Source organism: Hesperophylax consimilis, chromosome 8 (genome assembly GCF_061612785.1).
Source record: "Hesperophylax consimilis isolate HC1 chromosome 8, BYU_Hcon_1.0, whole genome shotgun sequence".
In the NCBI taxonomy this organism is placed as follows: Eukaryota; Metazoa; Arthropoda; class Insecta; order Trichoptera; family Limnephilidae; genus Hesperophylax; species Hesperophylax consimilis.
Genome location: NC_142843.1, coordinates 20,863,306 through 20,890,234, shown reverse-complemented (window position 1 = coordinate 20,890,234; position 26,929 = coordinate 20,863,306). Strand labels below are relative to the sequence as shown.

The window sequence follows — 26,929 nt, the reverse complement described above, 5'->3', positions numbered from 1 at the left end:
TGATTTTTTTTAGATATGAAATTTTCGTGTTTATTTGGGCTTTTTTATTCGCATTTTTCAATATTATGGTACCTACCCGTCTAAGGAATTAAAAAAAAGAATTATCATTGAAAAAATTTACAATTCCTCCATAGAAATTTCAAAAAGTTGCATAAAATGTAGGGTTTATAACTAAGTAGTTTTGTATTTATGTATCTACTTACAAATCTTATGATTTTAGGGGAAGTTTGGTATTTTAAATATTATTTTTGATTTATTAAATAAGAGAAAATTCGAAACCTACTCTTTGGACGCGAGGTCTACTGTACAAAGAGCTTCTAATCATAAAGTCTGGAAGTAAGTTATGATATTGATTTATTTCAACGTTCGGCCCTTTTGATTTTATATGTTGATAGTTGTACAAGGTGGGACAAAAGTAATATCACAATGTGAATGTGCCATAATTTTAGAAAATGGCGTCAAATGTCATTGTGCTTTGACATTTATGTTGTAGACAGATAGAAAATTAGTTGAAGATAAGCAGTATTATTGTTAATGCTTATTTGACCAATTTCCGGTCTGTTGTTTTAACGCAGCGTGAATTTCGTGGTCCGGCCAGCCCCGTATTGCTCGTTCGACCGAGAATATCGCTGTCCGAGTCCATGTTATTAATACGCAGCACTTGCATACTGCGAATAACATTGTATGCATGGACATTTTGGAGGTCTTGTTTTGAAATTTTAAATGTAGACTCGTTATATCAAAAAAATTTGCGTCCTTGCGAGAGCTCTGAAGGGGTACCATCACTACCTAAAACAGAGCGGGGAAGTGGTGGGCCTCCTCCATAATGTCCGAGAGAGTCCACAAATATTGACGAAACAACGATGCACATAATTTTGGCATCAGCAGAATTTTGTTGCGTCGAATTTTGGTGAAAGACCGGAAGATGTTCCCTAACAAAGTGCAAACCGTTTACAAATTCCTGCCTTTTGACCGCCAAGCCACAGGTCCAGCTACGCTACAGATAGATGTTAAACGATTTTTTTAGCCACAAGTTGCTGAATTGGGTCTCGAGCATTGTTGGTTCCAGCAGGACGGATCAACTGCGCGCACAGCTCGGACAACGATGGAGATCACCAATATCCGGGCCGTGTGATCTCCCGATTTGGCGATTTTAAAATTTGAACTGGCCAGCTAGATTGCCAGATCTGACGGCGCAAGATTTCTTTCGTCTTGAAAGCCAACATTGAAGAAGAAATCACCAATTTCGAGCCAGATGTTTTGCGAGCAACAATTCGAAATGCCGTCAATATGCATCAACTCAGGAGGTGGTCATTTGACCGGTATCATTTTTTAAACTTAATTTCATCAATTCTACACCTTCAAATAAACTTTCCATGAAAACAGAGCCCGTTTAAAAAAAAAAAAAGTTCTAACAAAGCGGCAGCTAAATCACATTATGACATTACTTTTGCCCCACCTTGTACTTAATATACGCTTTAATAGACTTCCACCGCAAGCATACGATAAATTTAGTGCCTGGGTAATTGGGTAATATTGAACAGCGTCAAACAACCATAAGAAACAATTATTTGTTGTATTGAATCATCGGTAGGTACAATATTGTATTTGTATACCTTTCTCGAAAGAATTGAGTTTTTAAACGAACAAAACTATTTATTCACATTCATATTGCGTATGTACGGGCGCAAACAAATACTTTGTCCTAATATTGTAAAGGAATACCTTGCAAAAAGCGTATTTTAATCAAATAAATTAATTAATGTCATCTATGAACACCTAAAATATAACGAGCGTGGAAATTAAGGATACAACATTATAAAACCCGTTATAAATAATATTATTAATACATATGTTTATTACTCGGAATAAGCTACGTAGCGGGACTTCAACTTCGCGCATATTTAGACTTAATTTAAAAAAAATAAAGTAAACCCAGTTTTCGATGAAATAACTTCACGGCCGATAAATAAAATGACGGCCGGCATAGTCCAGTGGTAACGCATTGGACTGCCATTCCGAAGGTCGCGGGTTCGAACCCGGCGTGCGCAAATAAATTTTATTTGATTAATTTGTGTTATTTCACAATTAATTAATTAAAATAATATATAGTATATTTGCGGCACGTTCCAGAGTTGAAGATACTACCAGTATCGCCCTGGTGTAAGACCACCATTCAGAATTGAAACGTTGCTCCAAATGGCTTTAGCCGTGTTTAGTGACTAGATCTGAATAGCCAGGTACTTCCCCACCTTCCTCTTTCCCTTCCCCACTTACCTTCAGCCTCAAAACATCCCCCAATTGGGGATGCCATAGTCTCACTGGCTCCAGACGGGAGCAGTTGGGACTCTTGTGAGGTATTCACTATAAAAAATAAAAAAAACTTGTGTATAAATAAAATACTTCAACGCGTGGGATAATTTTTTTCAAACCTCATAAAATAAAAAAAAAGAAAAGTTAATAACTTATGTTTATTCTGGACCACAGAATTTATTATAAATCTGAAATTTGGATATTTTTGCATATCTATATGCCACCATTAAAACGAAACAATCGTTCAGACAAATTATCAAAAATACTAAATCTGGTTCAATGATATCTAGAACTTGGATTTGCCCTTGAATATTTGTAATTGTAATTTGCCCTTGAATAATTGTAATTAGTGTGATTTTCAAAACTGATAGTGTTAATTTGAATAATTCCGACAAGCGATAAAGTACCTACTTAAAGTATATTTTTTTAACGGATTTTTATTTCAATTTTTCGAAATTTAAATTATCATATCCCTGGTTGGAATTATCATATGGTTTTTCACGGGTTCGCGCTAGCATTTGATGGAGTTTATTTTTTTGTTTATCAATGTTATATTATTAAGTTGAATTATTTGTTTGCGCCCGTACATATACGTAGGTAATATTATGAATTTGAATAAATAGTTATGTACGTATAAAACTCAATTCTTTCAAGAAAGGCATATAAATACAATATTGGATTGAATCACCGATAAAATATTGTATTTCTTTCTTGAAAGAATGAAGTTTTTGTGCAGACAAAACTATTTATTCATACTCATATTGCGTACGTACGGGCGCAAACAAATAATTCGTCTTAATATTTTAAAGCATAACTTCCAAATAATGTATTTTCATAAAGTAATGCAATTTACGCTGTCTATGAACGCGTAGATTATTATTAAGTTATGTTTACCCTTAATTATAACATAAATATTGCGGTAATAACAATTTTTTTGACTATAGTTGCATTGTACAATGTGAAAAAATTAGGTAAATTAATCTTAAATAATAAATCTTTGTGACGAAAGTTTGCAAAATAAAATAAAACACTCTTTTTGGCGAATACAAAATAGGGGGCTGATGTTGCAGGAGTTTAAACCTTATCGCCATCTGCATAAGAAGTGTTTTTGTTAGCGGCCCGATCCAAATGTTACACGATGTGGTGCCTCACCTTAAGCATAAATTAAAAATATAAAGGCAGGTTTAATATGCGTGTAAATAATACAATATTGTTCACGCAATAAAGAAAACGGCAAAAATGCTTAAAATTAATTGGTGAAACGTGTTCCGCGAGATTAAAATTTTTCCAAATTAATTAATTATCATTATAATCTGCGATAATTCATTAATTAATCAAAAATTTAAAGAACTTGCTAAACTAATCCTTTTCGCATATTATATACAAATTTGAAGCTAAAAATCCTGAGAAAATCTGAAACACGTTATCGAAATACAAGAATTTGCTCGAGGCTCCGTTCAATAATTTGAATAACCTACAAATTGTTAACCTTCAGTGTCAAGACTAAAAAACTCGTTTTCGGCTGAGAACTCACATTATTCCGAAGTTACCCAAGAATTCCTATTTTTAATTTATACAAAGTCAATTTCGTGCTTATTTAACGATGTTTATTAGAAGAAGAACTCGTGTTGGGTAAAATTTTCTATTCTTTGAATGTCATTAGCATATATATATTAAATTAAACGTGATTTGATATTACTATGAATTAAATTAACTTTAAAATTGTACCATCGAATGAATATAATTCAGGTACTCTAACAAATTGATTGATTAATTATTTTGGGTTTAATGTTTTATAACTCCAATGTCACGCCTGAATATGAAATTATCTGGCGTGTATGATTAATGTCAATAAAACATCATGACTGAAGGAAGTGACAGTCATTACTTTATGAGCAAACTAATAAGCCTAACTATCTAAATTTTTTTAAGCAATTGATCGTATTTAGGTATCTTTCATATTCAAAATAAAAAAAAAACAAATTCCTTTATCACGCGCAAGAGTCAATTTATATTAGTGGTACGATGGAGTAGCAATAATCCTCGATGGGAAAGCTCTGACACCTACATCAACTTCAATGCAACTATTTTCAGGTAGCATCGTCATTTCCACCATAGGCTTTATATGTGAAACAGAATCTGTATGACAGAATCAGAAAATTCTCTTGAATGGTTAACCCGGTGTTGTGAAATTTACACATCATTTTATATATTTTTTTTGCTCATATTTTCACCAAGTGCGTTGAGGATATCCGTTCAACAAATAAGACAAGACACTATGTTTGTAATTGGTTCAGTACTTTTAAACGTTCAAAAGTATTTAAAAAAAATTTCAGTACCTAAGTAACTGAAGTAAATTTTATATATTTTCCTAAAATTTTTGACGACTGCTTTTCATAGTATATCTTACTCGGCTAAGTCACTCGATAAAATCAGCAACTAAATAGTATATCTCACTCGGCTAAGTCACTCGATAAAATCAGCAACTAAATAGTATATCTCACTCGGCTAAGTCACTCGATAAAATCAGCAACTAAATAGTATATCTCACTCGGCTAAGTCACTCGATAAAATCAGCAACTAAATAGTATATCTCACTCGGCTAAGTCACTCGATAAAATCAGCAACTAAATAGTATATCTCACTCGGCTAAGTCACTCGATAAAATCAGCAACTAAATAGTATATCTCACTCGGCTAAGTCACTCGATAAAATCAGCAACTAAATAGTATATCTCACTCGGCTAAGTCACTCGATAAAATCAGCAACTAAATAGTATATCTCACTCGGCTAAGTCACTCGATAAAATCAGCAACTAAATAGTATATCTCACTCGGCTAAGTCACTCGATAAAATCAGCAACTAAATAGTATATCTCACTCGGCTAAGTCACTCGATAAAATCAGCAACTAAATAGTATATCTCACTCGGCTAAGTCACTCGATAAAATCAGCAACTAAATAGTATATCTCACTCGGCTAAGTCACTCGATAAAATCAGCAACTAATTAGTATATCTCACTCGGCTAAGTCACTCGATAAAATCAGCAACTAATTAGTATATCTCACTCGGCTAAGTCACTCGATAAAATCAGCAACTAAATAGTTCACTTATTATCTTACAAGTCATCGTATTGTGCTTCCACTTTCATTGTCATGTAATTTAGAACTTTCTACGTTTATTTGATGTAAACCTTTGTTAGGAAGCGGACCCGAGGTTATAAGCTATAATAGGAGAATAAGTTACCTCTATGTCGTAGCGGTTTTCGCTTCCTAAATATGTATTATCAAATAAAATATGTATTTTCTCAAAAATATTGTACACGTGAAAAATCACGGTTCTGGATTCTCGAAAAAACAGTTTTTAGTCCTGGTGAAGTCCTGTTTTAACTCGACCGATTTGCATTTCGTCTGTCTGTAAATTTGTGTGTTCCGTGTCCGGACAATCCTGTCAAGATGATAACCCTGTTGGATAGTACCGTATTATTCCGCCAGAGTCCGCATTAGCGTTACGAGCTATCAAATCGGAATAATCAACGTGAGGTCTGTTCCTCATGGAACTACTAGTAGCTACTTTATCGCTTGTCTGAATTCTCAAAAAAAAAAACAATTTTGAAATGACTTAAATTTACATTAAATCCGAGTTCTAGAGAACAATGAACCGGAGTTACAGACAGATAGACGGATTTACAGCCGAAATTAGTAATTTTATAATAAATTATTGACCCCTACTGAAATAACTTCGTTCGTGGAATTTTCATAGAAACTCGGAAATATTCTATATTTTAAACACGCATTTATTTAATACTTGTTGTAAGTCTGTTAAAGTGAAAGGGAAATGCCCGCACGGCGTGCTTAGTTTCTTTAGTTTATTAGAGATAATGCGCGTGCAATGTTGTTGTTTTTTGACCGGCGATTAAAGAGAACCTGATAACACCCATACGCACATCTTCGCACGACATGCTTTCTCTTGAGTTCAATGTATTTAGGAGGAGTCATGGCGCTTCGTGATAATCTTCTTATCAAAGGCATTCAAAATATCAGTGAAATTACTGTACCTACGCCTAGCCGTTTTTTTGGTTGGTGAACCTGATGATATCCCATAGGAAAGAACGCCAGAAGTCCATATGAATAGCATGTTCATTTACTGTCTCCATATAATATTTATGAATTAGTAATAATTAATAATATTCTATTTAGCCTTTTATATTATATATAAACCAACAAACAAAATAAATATAAAGAGTGGTCGCCAAAAAATATAGAAAACAAATAGTTATAATTGAAAAAATGGAAGTACGAGAATGAATAAGGTTGCAATTGCTTAAGAAGAAGCTACAAGCCAAAAATGTGTATATTCTTGGTATACCTTATATTGTAGGTAATAGTCATTAAAATCGCTTTACAAACGGAGTCTAAAAACGATCGATTTCAAGCACAAAACTGTTTTTTATTTATTTTGTAAATAATTTTATAAGAAAGCAAAAAGTTAATCAAGTGAAACTGCCACAGATAATCTTCGCTATAATACTGTATTTTTTTAAAGTTGTTTCCTTTACGCGTTCATACATTTCTATAGAAAAAAAATTATTGAGTAATTTACCTTTGTATTTATATTCTACTAAAGCGAAACGATAGGAAAACCTTCAATTTATCTAAAGCATATTTTTTGGTATTCATAATGTACACCAATTCGTTATAAAGATTAATCTAAATAGTGAATTGGCATTAAGCTTCGCCTTACGTAGGTAGAGAAAACTAGAAAAGACCTGGGTTCGAGTTCCGGTTGCGACCGTTCCTTTTTTATTTTCTCTGTAACTATGTCTGTTTCATATTTTCATTGGGAATTGTTGATATTATCTTCTTTAAATAGTATAAAACAAAGTCACTATCCGCGTCTGTCTGTTTGTGCGCTTAGTTCTTCTAAACTACGCAACGGATTTTGATACGGATCATTTAGAGAATTTCTCCGGAAAAGTTTTTGTGAAAATTAAACATGCATATTATATTTGTACAAAATAGAGATAAGTCGATGTTTTGTAATCGAGTCGTACAAAATATATTTTCGGGCGCTTACATTGCTAATGCTGGCTAAACCTTATGAGATACATCAAAACAATGTACTACGGAATTGTATATCTTAAAAAGGTCTACAGATAAGTCCGCTATGGCATATATCTATCTCATAAGGATAACCTTCAGCAACACCGGGTACACGTCAGCTAGTCATTGATAAAATAAAATAGTTTGCCATCGATCTCTCGTTCTCAAGTGTCAACTTATCAATCAGAACATTATTATTTTTTTCTCAAAGAGATCGATATAAGACAGTGACGTATACTATGTGGGTACAGATCTCTAAGAATTCTTATTATTTCTTATCATATTGAAAGATCTTCAATGTTAGAAAGATACACATCTAAATAATATACAGTGAAATGTATTCCACTTGAAGAGGGTTTCATAATTTTATTATTAGGTAGGTGTAGAAAGAAATGGGTTTTAAAATGGAATGTATAAACTTATCGAAATCGTATCTACCTCATAAATTTCTGGATATTACCTACCTACCTAACCAGTCTGACTTCCTATTGGAATACATAATGATATTTATTATCATTGAATCGTTGCGATCGATAGCAAATTCACTGCCGTCAAGTTCAAATAAGGCACGATAAATTAATTTTTAGTTTATTCGCGAATATTAAACCTGTTTAAAGTCACGGATGAGGTTTGGATTTTTTATAAGAAAACCAGTCAGTATTTCTCTATTTTCTCTTTTGTTATTTCTAAGTAATCTTTTTATCACGTTTTATATGGGTTTTCGGGGCGTTCATTCGTCGCGATCGTAAAACTTTATGGCCAACATGTAAATCTGTTGTTTAACTTTTACTCGAATTTGTAAATCTTTGCGTACGATGGGATCATAATAATTGGTGTGATGTTTTACAGTCTCCAAACAATGAAGCACATAATTGGAACTTAATGGAATTTATGTTTTTAGTTGCGTTTTATCCGAAATCGTTTTTAATAAGTTACTATGACATAAAATGGTTTTATAAAAAAATTATATTCACAATTACGCCAAATGCTACCTCAAATGACAGTTGAGTCAAATACGACCTAAATTAAAGATTTTTTACTCTAAGGGGATTTGAAAACTCACAGGATATTTCTATTTACTGTAAATTCACTGTATTTAGTCTTACCTAAACTTTTTAAAATGATTTTGGAAATAATTTTGAAGAACTCTTTTTAGAACTTTCATGGCGGAATTAACTTATTAAAACTTTTTCGCTTGACCGCGGTATTAAAGAACGATGACTGTCAGTATCGGAAATGGATATCCCACTTTCGGTGATCTGTCAATAAATGAATCTGATAGTATACAGGCAACTCGTGATTCGGTCATCACCACTCGGTCCTCGAAAATAAAATCTTACTTTTGGTCACGAAATAAAAATTATGGGCTGCATAAAATAACTTTAATTGTTATAATTTAGCCACCTCACTCAATTTTAGCGTTGCTACTCCAGGCGATTCGTTTAATGCTGCGTATAAACGCGCGAGCCAAACTGCCGAGCTGAACCACGGGCAACTGACTTACGGGAAAGAAACAAAGCAACAGCAAATGGCGCGAAACGCCGCTTGCGGTTGCTTCGTTACTTTTCCATAATTCGTGGCTCGTCTTGCGTTTCGGTTTGCAAATTTATACGCAGTAATACGGCCCTTCATTTTTGTTACACACACTAGCGAGTATCCATGAAAAATCACATATTACATCTGAAATAATAATTTCGAAAGTTGTCCGAATCAGTCCCAACATTTTGTATACCGTAAAATCTAATACTATTTATTATTTGTTAACTTTTAACGAACATTCAGATGCTGCGCAGAAAAGTCCCACCTTTGCCTTTCTTTATCGAAAATTACTTTTCTTCGCAGTGGTTGGTTATTACAATGGGCGCTCTTCGGTGGTCAATGTATCACTGATGTCCTAATTTATCCAAAGAATTCGGACCCTCCTGTTGCCAAAAATATGGCTCCAGTTCGTCGAAATGATATCCAGATTTCATGTCAGGGCAAGTCAGTTGTAATCTCTATGGTCGCAAATTAATCTTTTTATTTTCTGTGTCTTCTAAGTATTTCATATTCTAAATATCACATACGCGACTTGAACTACCTAGCTGAACTAGCTAAGCCATAGCTAAGCTAAGCTTCGTTACTTGTGGGAAAGTAACGAAGTAACCGCAAATGGCGCAAAACGCCGCTTGCAGTTTCTGTTCGCTGTGTACGTAGAATTAGAAGATTATTGATGTTTCAATTTTCATTTTTAGAACTTACATGTTAGTTTTTACATGAGCATGTTTTATCAGGTTGATGTTACAATTAACAATCTGTTTTATTGTAACATCAACCTGATAATTTTAATCTGTTACAATGTAATCTGTTAATAATTGACAGTATAAATAATTTCGAACGTGTTTTGCGTTCTTCACTCATAGCTGTTATAATAGTAGCACGCTATGTTGTAGCATGCAAATTTGTAATGCTATAACATTTTCACCTGGTTGTACCTTCCTTCATTTCTCCCTAGGCCGATTAAGTGCTAACATTTTCCTTGCCTTTCTCCTAATCACAGATTGGCAGTGACTTTCATTTCTATTCGTGATTTCATCCATCATAATTTAACGACAGCTTTTCGCTGAGAAGTTCATTATAATTTTACAACATCTTGTATCTAGTTGGTAGTGAAACATGAACGATTTAATTTACTTTTAATAAGTAAACGTTGAGTTGCTTTCTTGCATCAGTGATCACTTGTCTAGAATAAATTGTATTAAACGTTGTGGTTTGACGGTTTTACGTTCTAATTTACGTAGTACGTTTTACAGTCTGAATAATGATAAATTCGGATTTTTTACGATTTCGTAATTACGCTTTTCTCACAGAACCAGGGTAAAAAGTGCAAATGTAATGACGAAAGCTTCAAGAAATATGTCGTTGCCAAATTAATGTCGAAATCTAAAATAATATAAATTATGTCGATCATGTTGAAAAAGGCAAATAAATGGTCTGATTATTTTTCTCAGTTACTAAATGGAGATTGATTATTTATTTTTATTTATTTATTGAATATACAAACACATTACAATAATTTACAAATGTAGATATTTCGAGGCTGATTGCGAAAAAATTAGAAATTTTTAACAAAAAAATGCCCAACTCAATTGAGAAATTATTTCTCGTGTTTTAGTTGGGGAGTGTAGTGGGTCATTATGGTTTATAGGTTGTAAAATTTCACTAGTTGATGTAGCTAAAAATTAACAAATAGCTATAAAACTAGATGATAAATTTGATAACACTATATAATTAAGAAAATAAGAAATTTAATTACAAACTAAAAATAAAAAATATAACTTAAATAATATAATAGTTATTAAACTTTTAAAAAATAAGATATAAAAATAAAAATGTACTTATTAGGTACGAAATAATAGTAGGTAGGTACAGTACTGGTAGTCAATTGTTCAAAGACCGAGCTGGCAATCTTGTATGAAATGGGTACTTAATAAAATGCAACAACAATAAACGCATATTAGCACATATTAGGAAGCGGATAATATAACTTTAGAGGATATGTATTTTTTTTAAAAATATTAAATTTTGTTTATTAATATTATTTTTTATTAATGATTAATCAATTTTCCTAAATTCATAGCGTGAATTTAGGAAAATTTAATCAATAAAAATTACAAATGAGTTCATATAAACAATTATTTGAAAAATGTATCCAATGAAATTAAAACTTGTGATTACCGTTGGGTTTATCTGAAAGTTGTTTGATTTGTGATTTGAAAGTTTTGTAATTTTTTCAGTTTTAATTTTATCCGTAAGGGCATTAAACGATTTTATACCTTGATAAGTATAATGGTACTAGTATTACATTTAGGAATTTCTAAGTTACCACGTGATCTAGATCGGTTACTTATTTTTGTAGAAATTGTTGAATTGAAAAGTCTTTATGAATTTGTAACAGTGCATTCTTTTTTTTAAATTTTGTTTAAGCTAAGAACCCTAAACGAGTCAAACAGCTCCGTTGGAAATATCGATGGTTTTCTTAGGATGACTTTCAAAATTAACATCTGAACCTTTTCTACAGGTGAAAGGTTAATAATAATAATAATAATAACATAACATTTATATAGCGCAGTTTTGTGTTGTTTCACTACAAGTGCGCTTAACTATAATAAACTTAAAATAAAATTTCCTATTGTGTTCCTTTTAAAAAAAATTAATTACATAATATGAAATAAAGAATAAACGGTTTACACAAAAGCAGAGAATAAAATTTAACAATAACAGTGCTATTTTAGTAGAGGATAACAATAAAAGACAGTGACAGTGCACGAAAAATAAGAACTTTAAAATTAAAATATTATATAAAACAGGAAAACATCAAAATATTATATAATAGGTGGACATTAAACATAAAAGTACAATAAGGAGGAAACCGAAACCAAACAATTACCGGAAAACTTAAAAACCTGGCTTTTTATAGTATATTAAAAAAGAAGCTTAGATTCATGAGAATATAAATGATTTTAAATTATTAAATATGATTTTTTGAATAATTTTGTTTTTAAAACCCGTTTAAATTCAGCCAAATTTTGTATATTGGTAAGGGCTGGGGGAAGTTTATTCCAAATGAGTGGGCCAGCTACACGAAAAGAGCGATCATAGTAAACAGCTCGATTTGACCGAGAAAGTTCGATTAAACGATTGGTAACATCTAGATCTGCTGACCTCAGAGTAAGCTGTCTATCGCTTAGGTTTTGTCGGACACATAATTCCGATATATAGGCTGGCGCCATTCCCTGCAATGCTTTGAAGGTCATTAGGCAGATCTTGAACTCTGTTCTTTCAGGGCATCGAAGCCAATGAAGACGATCCCTTAGAAGCGGGGTTATACGACAATGCTTAGATTCACCAAAAATCATTCTCGCCGCAGCATTGAAAACGGACTGGATTCTGTTGAATTGTTTTTTAGGTAGGCCAGCATATGCACTATTACAATAGTCCATACGTGAGACAACGAACGAATTAATGAGTGATTTTGCTCCATCAAAGGGAAGGCATCTCCTAATTGATTTTATCTGCCTTAGATGGAAAAAGCCAGCACTTACAGTTTTTGAAATTTGCGATTCAAGAGAAAGACAATTGTCTAAAGTGAAACCTAGAAATTTTATTTCCGTAGAAGGGATTATATTTGTATTCTGAATACGGATTGGACTGGAGTCGATGAGGGCTTGTCTTCCAGGAGAAGCTATCCAAATAAATTCCGTCTTTGTCGGATTAAGTTTGAGTTTATTAACAGACATCCAACTTGAAACCGTGTCAATGAAACTAACCACCTCGTTTTTAAGGACGTCTTTTTCATCCGGGGAGCAAAACTTGAAAATCAAACGATCATCCGCGTAGCCTTGTGATTCAAAGCCAGCTGAGTGAATGAGTCGTTCGAGACGATTAGTATATAGAATGAAGAGAATGGGACCCAGTACAGAACCCTGGGGAACTCCAAATTCGATGGGAGTTTCAGGTGATGTATATTTATTGAAAGTTACTGAAGATACTCGTCCAGACAGGTACGATGACATCCATTGGAGTACATCACCTCGAACGCCAAATTCGGTTTCAAGCACATTTAATAAAATACTATGATCTACAGTGTCAAATGCCGCACTCATATCAAGAACAGATACCAAACCCAACTTACCTGCTTCCATCCCGATGATCAAATCTGAAATTACCCGCAAAAGGACAGTTTCCGTTGAATGAAACTGTCGATAAGCAGATTGATTTTTGGCAAATAGACCGGCCGAGTTCAAGTACCCCACCAATTGTTTGGCAACGATTTTCTCAAGCAGTTTTGACAGAAATGGTAGGTTAGATATTGGCCTGTAATTATCCGTATTGTCTGTATCAAGATTTTGTTTTTTTAGAATCGGAGTTATAATTGATTTTTTGAGTGTTCCCGGTACAAGTGAATTTACTAGTGACTTCTGGATAATTGCGGTAATTATAGGCGTTATATCCGGAAGACATTTCTTTAAGAGCCAGGTAGGTATGGGGTCTTGTGTGCATTGTTTATTAGGACAAGACATCACAGCACGCGTGACATCTTCTTCCGTTACAGCTGCGAAAGTAGTGAAGTCACCAGAGAGCGGACTTGGTGCTGCGACAGGAGGCGATCCTACTACACTGAGGGCCCGAATGTTTTCAACCTTATTTCTGAAGTGTGTTGCGAGGCTGTTTGCTTCAAGGGAGGAATCAACCTTGATGTTGCTCTCTCCAGACAGAGTCTTTATGTTTTGCCAGAGCTTTCGAGGGTCCTTTTCTGACTCAATTTGGTCACACCAAAAGTTTGATTTTTTCTTCGTCACTTCTTCCTTATACACTCTTTGCTTTGCAATCCAAAGCTGCCGATTGCTGAGAGTTGGGTTCCGTCTGTAAGCCCTCTCCAATTTACGCATTTCCCTTTTCCTTTGAAGACATTCTGCATCGAACCATTTACTGCAATTTCTAATGCGGCAGATCTTTTCTGTGAAAGGAGCATTTTTATCAATTAATGCCAGTAGCGTAGAATTATAGAGAGTAACTAACTCTTCTACCTGCATTTCGCAATACTTTTCCTTATCACAGAGAGGCGAGGTTTTTAATTCGATGCAAAATGTCTCGAAGTCGAATTCTCTCCAATTTCTGGAGATAATAGATTTAAACTCCAGTTTTGGAGGATCGAAGGCAAACACGGATGTGACGAGACGATGATCCGATAGTCCAATGTCCGTAACATCTACGATTTTCGGAGGAAAACCGACCCGGGAAATTATTGCGTCAAGTGTGCCTCCTGCATCATGAGTAGGTGAGTTAACCCACTGGTCGCAGCCGAAGTCACGCAGAATTTTATTAAATTTTTTAGTCATGGGATTGACTTTCTTTTCCAAGTGAATATTTATATCTCCCAGAATAACAACGTCGCAATTGTAATTGGAGGTACACTCCAGGAGAGATCTAAATTCATTGAAAAAAATTGCAGTCGGTGTGCATGACCCGGGACGATAGATGGAAATTATCACGAGGGATGCACCATTAGCTGAAGCCTTGCAGCCGACAAACTCAAAAGTGGTATACACCTGACGTATTCCTATACTGTCTAAGCGAATACCATTTTGCGCTACAATTGCAACCCCCCCGTGATTTGTAAAATTAACGTTGCTTGTGTCCGTTTTGATCGGTCTTGCAGCTTCATACACCGAGAAACCGCTTGACCGAAGTGTTTTGATGGAGTATGAGTCTGCATTCTCATGCCAAGTCTCCGATAGCGCCAAAATATGAATATCTTTGCCCCTTATCAGATCCACAATATCTTCGTGTTTATTAGCAATGGATCTCGCATTCCAAGCCGCAACATTCAGAGACTTAGGTGGACGCAAATTTCTGGTTTGAGCTAACCGCAGATTTTTCACTAATTTTACCTTCCTTCCGGCTCTACACCCTCGTTTCCTTCCCTTACGTTGGGGAAGAAGTACACCATCGTCCTTTTCATTATCACCACTATTAAAACTATTATGATTGTTTATTACCGGTAAGGGTCGTAAGGCATACAGTTCGTCCAAAGTATATCTTATCATGATTTATGACCTTACTACCCATTTCGAAATGTTCCCACAAAAAATAAAACGTAACCTTACACCGGTCATCGCTCCACCCTGGCAGAAAAACATGTGGCATCCATCTGTGAACCCACACTGCACTTTTAAATACAGCTATGTCTGTTAAAAGTTTTTGAATAAAACTCTTACTTCAATATTTTAAATTGTCATATCTATTAGAATTTACACTAAACAACTATTTTAACATAAAAAACACAACAATTTTAATATTTCACTTATAAGGACGAACTTTCAGAACACTAGTATAAGAACTACCCCGTCAGGAGAATTAAAGTCCGGGAGCTTATATAGACACGTGTCTGCAGCTTCTAAGCGCGAACACTCAAAAGTAGTTTTGAAAGTCCCTCCCCAACCGATTATACCATATTGTTATATGGATTGGGCAAGAGAAAAATATATAATTTTAATCATATTATATGAAAGGATGTTTCTCAATCTAATGAATAAGTAAATAAGTTTTCTTACTCTGGTTGCCGTATTTTGGACTTGTTCGTTCCATTTTAAGTGTCTATCTACTATGATACCCAGATACTTTATACTATTTTTGCATGTTATTGGTAAACAATTTACATTACCGCATTCTTTTTTATTTTCACATTGTGATGAATGGATTTTAATGGTAATATTGTTTTCAAAATTTTTTTCCTGCAAAAAATTATGTTGTGCTTGTCTCATTTGAAGAATATTCTAACTATCTACAACCGTTCTATGTCTATGCACCCTTTGTAATAATATATATGGTCAATTTATCAAACCAGGAAGCCACTTATTGTCTTTCGCTATGACGAAAGTATTTAACTTATTGTCTTTCGTTATAACGAAAATATATCAAATGTATTTTTTGCAACTGATGAGTTGTGTAGAAATTATTGCTTAGAAACACATTATATCCAGCTTCTAAGTCCGAAAAGGCAAAAAAAAAACAGTAGGGTACAGTCCATACAATCATCAAGAGGGCTTAAAAAAATGATTCTGAAACCTGTACAATAGTATCCTATCTTTTGATCATAATTGATAATACAGTAATAATTCATATGTGTGGTAACATTTCATTTTCATAATTATAAATATATTTTTATTTATAGGTGTACCCCCATATATGTAAGCTAAGTTTATGTTTAGTAATAAATAAAAAAAAAACACATTTTTTTATGTTTCTGAAGTGCGTCCTTCGCATGATTGATAAACATATATTCTAATTTTAATGTGTTTTTTGGATGGAAGCTCGTTGTTACGTGTATGCACGACAATTTTTTTTTAATAATATTTTACAGGTTTCCATTGTGTATAAAACGTTAAAATACCTGTCTTCTTAAAAATAAAATTATTTATCAACTTAAATGAATCATCATGTTCGTAGGATCTCCGTGGCCTCGGGTGAAAAGTACAGATTCCGCGCGATGAACGCCATTCCCCTGGACTGCCCCCTCTCAGTGTCCATCGCCAGCCACGAGGTCACCATTATAGCGGCCGACGGGAAGGCGGTGAAGCCTACTGCAGCAGGAACCTTCGTCCTTCTTCCAGGTACTTACACATATTTACATATTAAATATTTTTTTTATATAATGTGTGTCCACGGAAATTTGAATCTAAAAAACGACTCTTTGTCCTTCTTCAAAGTAATTTAAGTTTTTAATGACTTGATTATTGAAAATTGATTCTATTTATCGACGAAGATAATGTTGTATGAATTATGAGTTCATACCCCTTTGTGTTCATTGCTTGAAAATTGTTGTTACTGTAAATCAGCAAAAAGTGCATATTTTATCAATATTGTAATATAACCTGGCTATAGTTATAGTGTAAAACATGCATATTTTGTCAATATTTTAATATGACCTGACTATAGTTATAGTAGACATGTTCTGAAATGTTAAAAATTAAAGTATGTAATTTATTATCGATACAATAATTAATTTTCATTTTTTTCTTACTCTCGTTTATAAAAACATGCATATTCAAACGCAATGTTGTGTCAAAATTTCAACGCAATCGGAGAAGAACTTTCGGAGATTTAAGATTTTGAACAAACGAACATTTAAATTTTTATTTATATAGTTAGATAGATGCGTCACGTCAAGTTCATCAAACAAGTTTCCAAATTCGTTTCATAAATGCGTTTCAACTTTGTATTCAAATGTGGATCGTTTTGAAGAAAGTAAATTAATTAACTTGGTTAGGAAATCATCAATATTATTATTTAATAAAATAAACATCTGTGTTTTTCGCTTGTGGAATTTGGCAATCGGATTTATTTCGTAAACATATTTTTAATCTCGTTTTTTATGGCCTTGCTGAATGCATTCATAATTCTCAATTTCTCAAGTCTAATTTACAAATTTCGATCATTATTCATATTTTACTGTTTTCACGAAGGTTTTTGTATTCCGTGAGATATGGAGCGGTGCGAAAATCGAATGTAATAAAAGTATTAGTCAACTTCGAAAGAAACTCAATTTCAGTTCAACTAGCATAAAAGCTTGTCGGTAATGCAATCAGAAACTGAAACAGGTTCATCCTTTTATTTTATTTATTTCATCAATGTTATTAGCCAATAGCGCTCTCAAATCCGGCAAGGTTATTTTTGGGTATATGGCTGTTAAAATGATAATTAAATGCTAGAATTACGACGAATCACGAGGCAATAAAAAAAAACCATTCCATTTTCATAGCATAACCTATGTTACGTACTTTAAAGTAGGTAATTGGCATATACTAATTACTGTATTCGTTTTAAGGTCGTTATTTAACTGTGGCTTAAAATATAGAACCGCAGATAAAATGGAGATGACCAAGTAACGATGTTTCTATTTTAAAGCTGCCAATATTATGCCCTATGTTGGCCTAAATGTATTTGATTACTTGGCGTATGTTACACGTTAGCCGCCAACGTTGGCCGACCAACCGATTAGTGTCGCTTTTTCGTGCACACATCAAAGGATCTTGGCGCCAACCCGCCAACAGCTTTCACACGTTGGCGGTTAGGCCGGCATTGGCCCAGCGCGTTGGCCCAACGTGTACTGGCATCTACTGGCTGTAGATGGTTGGGAATGTTAAAAATATAATTACGTATCACAATTTCGTATAGGTGCTTAATTTAACTTTTTTTTTTTGTTGTCGTCCGAAATAAAGGCATGAAACTAAGTGAAGTGATAGAAGGGAAAGTGAGGTTCGAAAGAGGCTTGCTCTGATCCTCCACTCGGGAAATCTGCGATTTTTCAAAACTTATTTTTCTTAGAATATATGTTTACCCTCTGGAAAATAGATACCTACCGAACCTATTTTCGTAGTTTAGGTCTCATACGGGTGTCAGACAGGGTTAAATCTCCATACCTTGAAAAAAATATTTTTAATTGGGATTTATTTTTAGTTTATGATCCTATATTATATATCTATTATGTATTTATATACAGAGGAGTGGCGGGTGGCGTGGTTTTGATTTTATGCTAATCTACAGTTTTATTATGAGGTTGATGACATTTCCCACACTTGACCTTCTAAATAATACGAAAATCACTGTCTATATTAGATTTCCGCGAATTTATAAAAACTCTGTGTAAAGCCCGGGTAACGCCGGGACTTCAGCTAGTTTAATATATGCTAAAGTGTAAGAATTTTTTTAACAACGAATTCATGGTCATATTCGAATATCATTAAAATTTCTACGTCGTTCACTGATTTATTGCACAACTTTCCGCTCTGTTCTTCCAACCGGTTTATGTAAAATAAATACCTTGAAAAACGGTCGCCAAGAATAATGTTGCCGCACCTAAACAAATTCATATCGATTTTGACATAGTCTATTTTGCGTGGGCACTTATTTATTAGCCGTCAGATAGGTGTTAACCTTTATATTCGAAGTAAATATCCACTCATCTCCGAAGAAATTTGTTCCTGAATTTTGCACGTTCTTGAAATATGTAGATAGGTACGTACTTTTCAGTGACGTGCAGTCCATAAAGGCTGAAAAGCTGTGTCTACTCAAATAAAATTATTTTTGACCAAAACTTATTTAGAAAAAAAATTGAAAATATTTTTTATGTTACAATCTTCTGCATTGATGCATTGTTTCATGTGAAAAAATTCCTCTTTTTAATAAGACGGCGCTTGTTTGCTGTAATAAGAACATAAATGAAACATAAAAAATATCCACATCTGCCTTATTTGGTCAAAACTAACCATTTCCTCTTGTACTTTTTACTGATAGAACAATTATATTTGAACTACCAAAAGTTGCCGAGAGGCAGTTAAGTAAGTTTCAATAATGCTTCACAATATTATTAGAAAATGTTCAAATTAGTTTCCGTAAAAATTGCTAATTTTGAATTGTGTCATTGTAGCAAACCACCCATAATACAATAATGGCCATTTTCAAATATTCAATACACGAACTTGAGAAACTACAGCCTGCCTTTGGGCATAGATCAAGGCACGCCAGCGGTAGCTACTGTTGTTATTTCGATTCTGTAAAACTTTGTGGTTTCAAACGTGTCCTCGTGTTTTGTAGCAAATCGCGATCGTAATCATAAATGAGATTTCATTTCGTTGATTTCTTAAATTTTATTTTATTTTTTTCATTTTTACTAATTACAATTCCCGGTTAGTGGAGAATTGTTCTTGAGTCAACTGAGTAGTTAGTCAATTTCAAATTTTTATTTTTTTATTATTATTATTATTTTTAATGTTCTCCCTTAATAAGCAATTGCTTGTGTGTATGGGATGAGGTTTTATTTGTTTAGTTTTTATATTTATTTTTTATTTTTTTATTTAATTGTAATTTATTAATTTTTAATTTTGTTTTTTATTATTTTTTTATGTTTCATTCTGCATGTATGAAGCATTTTAATATTCGTAATTTTTTCTTGTTATATGTATCGATTTTGATGTTGTAGGTATTATTAAAAGTATGGGGTGACAGAACACAAAGGGACAAACAATATTTGGTTAAAAATATTCGTGATTATTCATAATCACCATCCATTTTTTGTGGAATTTGTGAAAGGAAATAATTCGATGAAAACAATTATTTTTTTAATAAATTGTAATTGCTGAATATACCTATCTTTCAGGGGAACGAATAGACTTCGCCTTGCATGCTGATCAGAAGCCTGCTACGTACGAGCTGAGGATACAAGGACTGGCTTTGTGCCATAATTTGAAACAAAAAGCATTAATCACTTATGAAGAAGTTCCTGAAAATAGTGAGGAAATTATTGAAATTGTAAGTAATTCAATTGTTCATGCATCCAGAGTCTAGAGTATTTTTCTAGTTAGTAACAGAACGAACAAGGTCGCCATATTCACTAACAGTGGTGACCCCTTTGACTTTTGTATTGGCTAGAAAATATTCCGGGCTGTTTTTAACTGCGGTCTGAATGCGATTTATTTAAGTATCATCCTCATTTCAGAAAATTTATTTGTGAAGCAATGAAATTGAGATATATTATAATTCAATTGATTTTTCAACAGATTGATGTTTCAGTGTTTTGTATAATTATCTATAAAATAAATGTTCTTATATATAACTCCACTATTAAAATAACACTCCAGTTTTAAAAAAAGAGTTATAGAAAAGAATGCAATTTTGAAAGAAGCAATTTTGAAAATATGATTAAAAAGTTTCTGAAACATATGGACTGTCATTATTGCATTGGGATCAGATTTAAATAACCAAAGTATAAATTATTGCTGAATACGGTTATATTATCTACCATTTACAAAAATATATATTTCAGGACGATGAAGCCAAAAGCAGAGGAAAAGTGATCCACGGTCATCAGTTACTGTCAGTTGTTGGCCCCCCGGCTGATCTGACGGTTTCTCCCATCGGTGAGCGGAGGGTCTACCTTCAGGTTGACACCAACACAGTCATGTTTGATGACGAGGACAATGAGTACAGATATCTGAGTGATGCTATGGCTGTGCCACCTTTCTATCCATCCGAACTGAGTAAGAATTTTTAGATTAAATGAGGAAAAAGAAATGGAATGAGAGCACATTATGAAAGCATGCACATTATGTTATCATATAATACATATTATTTATTAGCAAAATACCAAAAATGGCTTCCACAACTTTGCTTTTTTTGTTGTTATTGTTATTCTGTAAAATAAGTTAAGTTAGGGTTAAGTATGAAAAAGTTTAATTTTCAGTACAAATTTGTATTTTATCAGTTTTACTAAATTTAATGGCATTAAATTTGTTGTTTTTAGAACTAAATTGAATAAGTTACATTATTTTGCATTTTTGTATTGTAGGTAAGTATTTAGTAAAATGAAAAACGTCCCTTTTTGTAAATCAAATAAACTTGATGGTTCTTTCGCTTTTAAAGAGTATTATAAATATTCATTGCCATATCTCCGAGAGCTACATTTCTGTCACATGAGAACGAGGGAGAGGTAACAGACTACCTATCAGTGGTCAGTGGTAAACTTATATTTGATATTTCCTTCATCAGGCGAAAGAACCGTCAGTCATGGAAAACAAAATAATTTGATTAACTCAAAAATCTAATTAAAAATATATGTAACATCGCTTTGTTTATTTAACTATTGTTTTTGGTTTAGGCAAAGATGACACAACTAAAGTTGTACAAATAAATGGGAAGAATTTCATGTATCCCAATGCTCCAATCTTAAGTCAACCGAATGACATTCTGCAACACACAATTTGCCCTGTTGATGAAGAACATAAAACCAAAGGAGTTGAGTGCGTCCAATTACTCGATGTCGACTATAAATCCACTCTGGAACTAGTAATAGTTAATGAAGGTAAGAGATCTATGAAAGTCTCGACTATTCAGGAGTTAAATTCATCTTGCAGACTATCAGCCGTACTAAAGAAAAACATTTTCACATTCGTTAAACGGTTTTTTGTTACACCCTGTACAAATAGTGTACACTGTTTATTTGGAATTATTACCAATAACAACATTGAAATTTTCAACCTACGCGCATGCATGCGCTGTTTCCCCGCGAATGACAGTGTTTGTTTGTAGTGTGATTAAAATCATGTTTTTAATAATGATTTCGATTCTAATGACCAGACCAATTCACTATTATATTAGTTTATAATAGTATTTTATGAATTCAATATATTTAATATTATTTGAGTTATTTTTATCAGTTTTGTCATATTCTGAATAATATACTTTTGTTAATGCATTATTGTGAATAATATAGTTTCATGTTATCGTAAAAAGCGAGGTAATATTGTAATTATTATTTTTTAATTGACTTTTACTTAATAAAACTTTTAATTTAATAAAAGTTCCATGAAAGTGAAGTTGTTTTAACATAAATGCATTATGCATGTGTGTGTATAGGTAAATACGAAGATAAAAAAATCAATGTTTATTGTCAAAATGGATCTCAATTGTCTGATTTTTTGGTAATTCTCTGGGATTGTTATTATAATATTTACATTTTTAATTGATAAACGAGATAAAAGTGAAGCGACAGTTATCTTTCAATTTTTTTAAATAAAAGGTCAGCGTTTTTTGATTTTTTATTTCTCTGAAATTTTTCAACGTTTTGATTCAAAATGTTTGTGTTGAGGTTTTTTTATGTCGGTTTCTATTTTACATTTCAATTAGTAAGGTTATCGCATACACGGTCATTTATCAATTGAATAAAATTTTCACCACGATTTTTTAGTGAGACCGATCTTTTACATGTAACAATTTTTTATTATTACGATATTCGATTTTATATATTTCAGTTGATAATACTTTTCAATTTTTGGGTAATGGTCCGCCATAAAAGGTACTAATTTTCAAAATATTAATGTATTATTTTTGTTTTAAGGTTTTGGAAGTGATTCAGAAAAAACATTCCATATTCATGGAAAGCCAATGTTTGTATTGGCAACATCCAAATCACATGAAAAGGGATTGTCCAAAGAAAAAGTTGAAGAGATTGACGCTGAAGGAAAAATTGAGAGGTATATCTAAACTATGAAAATTAGCAAAACTAAAACATAATAACGTTAATTTCCCTATGAAATTCATCGATATATGTAATCATAGTCATCGATAAATGTAATCACAGTCATCGATATTATCATAGTCATCGATATATGTAATCATAGTCATCGATATATGCAATCATAGTCATCGATATATGTAATCATAGTCATCGATATATGTAATCATAGTCATCGATATAATCATAGTCATCGATGTATTCACAGTCATCGATATAATCATAGTCATCGAAATAATCATAGTCATCGATATTATCACAGTCATCGATATTATCATAGTCATCGATATATGTAATCATAGTCATCGATATATGTAATCATAGTCATCGATATAATCATAGTCATCGATGTATTCACAGTCATCGATATAATCATAGTCATCGAAATAATCATAGTCATCGATATTATCATGGTCATCGATATTATCATAGTCATCGATATATGTAATCATAGTCATCGATATAATCATAGTCATCGATGTATTCACAATCATCGATATAATCATAGTCATCGAAATAATCATAGTCATCGATATTATCATGGTCATCGATATATGTAATCATAGTCATCGAAATAATCGTAGTCTTCGATATCACACAGTAGAATTCGTGTGTTGGGATATCCTTGAAGACTTTTATTTAATTTTTTTATATGTGTGATACCTGATAAGTACTAAATACATCGCCACCCTGTTGGGCAACTCTGTGAAAACGTTAGAACAGAAAATAATATTTTATGTATAGTTTTTTATAGCCCTTCTCCCTGAATGGGTTCTAATTGCAGCCTCATCCATGTACTGCTGTATTCTAGAAAACAATTATTATTAAACCATTCAATATTTATTTGTATCAGGAATCTATGGAACCCTCCACAAAAAGACACCATCTACGTACCCAACAAGGGGTACACGATTGTCCGCCTGGTGGCTGATAGTCCCGGAGCCTGGCTCCTCGAGTGCCGTGAATGCGGAGTTTCCTCTCTTCCTGCAGCCCTCATCATCAGGGTTAAGTCCAAACTCCCCGCCAAGATCCTCAACAACCTGCCCAAGTGTGGAAACTACAAACCTCCAGATGTTTTGATCAATTAATTTATTATAGAATTGATTCTGTAATGTTAAAACCTATTTATTTTTAGTTAGATTGTTAGAGAAATTGTATATGATTTGCAATAGTGCAAATTCTACAGAACATGCTCACAAAAACAATGAAAAAACAAGAATCTCATGTTCTGATCAATTCCAAACTCATGTGTACACAGAATTTGAGTTTATTGTAAAATTTCTGTTTTTACTGGTATCTACAGGGTTTTCCAATAAGAGGTGTTATTTTGAATAGCCCGCTATTTCGGTAGATGTTACTTTTGAAGCTGTCATTTGACATTTGACTAGTAGAAACTACGCCAATAAAAATGGAACGATACACGCTTCAACAACGCATTAAAATTATTAAAATTCACTTGAGTGAATCAAATGCAAATCATCTTGAGTGATGAGGCCCATTTCCACCTCGGTGGCTTCGTCACAAGCAAAATTGTTGCATCTGGGGCTCGGAAAACCCAAGAGTTATTGTTTGATAGCCTCTCTATCCTCAACGTGTGACTGTTTGGTGCGATTTATGGTCCGGCGAAGTCATTGGACCTTACTTTTTCGAAAATGAGGCTGGAGCAACAGTTATGGTGAATGGATTGCTATATAGAGAATTGGATGGTATTGATCTGAACAACGTTTACTTTCAACGAAACCATTGATCTTTTACGATTGAATATCAAAATAACACCTCTTATTGGAAAACCCTGTATAATAATAAATTTTTGATTTTCTGAGAAGATATTTTGCGGAAGGGCAATGTCAGAGCCAGGACTTGAATGTACTATTATTTATTTTTTCTTCATATTTACGTATTTTGAAAACCCTTTCTAATGCTGTGCATTTTATTTAAATGAACTTTACGGAAAGTGGAATTTTATTGAGATTTTTCAACCCAAAAAAATAAGACCATTCCCTGATATTCAATTATTTTTCGTATTGTGCTGTTGATTTTAATTAGTAAGGCTAATTGGGTTAAAATGTGATATTGGTGTAGTTGTTGTGCTTTTCATTAATATATGTATTTCAATGTAGTTCATATTTTTAATGTATGTGCTTGTTACTTAAATTGTCTCAGTAAAAAGTTACCCTCGTTTTTATGTGAAATGGATTGAAGAAGTAAAAGTATAGGATGCTATTGTAATAATAAGTTATGAAGGTTAACACAATTAATTTATGTTTGAGTTGCATTTAGAATTTTGATGTTTTTAATTAGGTTGGTATGATAGCGTTCAATGCAACCATTTTGTGGAAATTAAACATTCTATAATGCAATACTGGCAATGGGCTGTACAGAATTTTTAATCCGGGTAGGCAGTAAAAAATAAACAATTAATTGATTATAATAAGACTTACCATAGATATAGTAAGTTTTTTGTAAGGATAGCTAAGCTGCTGGCCTTAGCCTATGTTGGTTGGAATGAACTAAGTCATGTCAAATATCAAAAACCGCTTTGTTTGTACATATTTCAAGCCGATTACTGGATTAAATAAAATTTCTACCTTTTTTCTGACTGCACTATAACATTGAAGAAAACCAACATAATATGATAATTATTTCATTAGTAAAGTTGTACTTATTAATAGAACCAACAGATGGCACTGATTGCTACATTTGTGATTTGTATCAAAAGGCACAGCCTTCTTCGAACTAACACAGACAAGTTGTCCCTTGAATGAGTGTACATTTTTTTATGTCGAATAAAAACGACGTATTTTTGAAAATGACGTGTGGTCATTTCCATATTTAGTTCCTGCCTTCGATACTTTATAGCAGTTGCGGTCCGCGACACACTGCATTATTTGGCGCAAATTTTTTTATCGGTTTCTTGCAATAATTTTATAAGTGTTCATATTATTTTAATTTTATATTAATATTAATATTTTATAAGTGTTAATATTATTATTTTTATACGAGTTATTTAGGATAGGCAGTGCTTATGTACCAATATGGACTGCATACCCCTGAATTCACGTAGGTACTTATAGTCTATTTAAAAACCTTGTTTTTGATTTATCACTTTTCGATTTGAATGCTAGTACACAGTTTTGTTGATGTTCTTTAGAAATGTTGTACTAAATCACTCCGTCCATGGAGCACCAAGAGGAAAGCAAACACTGTGCAACCGGCCACTTTGATTTAGTAAGAAAAATAGTTTATACCATGTTATTGTATATTCATTATGTATTTTTGGTGGCCAGAATCACAATGCAGTAAAATTGACTAAGCTTCTACACCACATCCTAGGTTTATTTTTTAGAGTGGAGTGATACCACCGCTAAGTAATAACAAGAAAGTAAATCTGAATAATATGACTGCTTCCAATAGTAATTCCACTGGGAAACTGTTATAAATTTGTAAGTATGTATGTGATAAATAAATAAACAGATCATAATTTTAATTATACATAAACCTTTTTTTGTTGTAAGTTATGAATTATAATTAAAAAAAACTATATCGAGAAATGTGTTTCATTTTTCACTGATTTGTTAATTTATTGCATGGTTTGAAAATAATTGTAATAGTAAACGCATCACTGCACAGTCATGGGGTGGCATTTATATTATTTAGGTGATTTACAATTCAATTCTACATTATGTTGAAAAATCTGACTACCTCAAATTAATGGTTTTGGGCTTTAGTTTTGTAATCGTTCCACAGAGGGCTATTTTGTTTTGATGCCTGACATCTATGTTTTTCTGATGCAAATCGTCTACTTCAATATAATTGGAGGGCCGCACAGTGGGCTGAAAATCGCCTTTCATAGACATAGAGACTTGAATTTTCAAGGGTATTTTTTTTGGCTAGAAATGGA

General features: G+C 32.9%; 1 protein-coding gene across 1 annotated transcript in view; it reads left to right on the top strand.

Annotated features, from left to right (window-relative positions):
• Positions 1-26,521, top strand: part of LOC149421702 (multicopper oxidase 3-like) — a 60,548-nt gene extending 34,027 nt beyond the window's left edge. Inside the window, exons 4-9 of the mRNA XM_089635023.1 lie at positions 16,407-16,570; positions 20,116-20,267; positions 20,782-20,995; positions 21,613-21,816; positions 22,852-22,987; positions 23,882-26,521. Coding sequence (XP_089491149.1) covers positions 16,407-16,570; positions 20,116-20,267; positions 20,782-20,995; positions 21,613-21,816; positions 22,852-22,987; positions 23,882-24,116 — 1,105 coding nt within the window. The 3' untranslated portion in view covers positions 24,117-26,521. The remainder of the gene's footprint in view (positions 1-16,406; positions 16,571-20,115; positions 20,268-20,781; positions 20,996-21,612; positions 21,817-22,851; positions 22,988-23,881) is intronic.
• Positions 26,522-26,929: the final 408 nt, after the last annotated feature.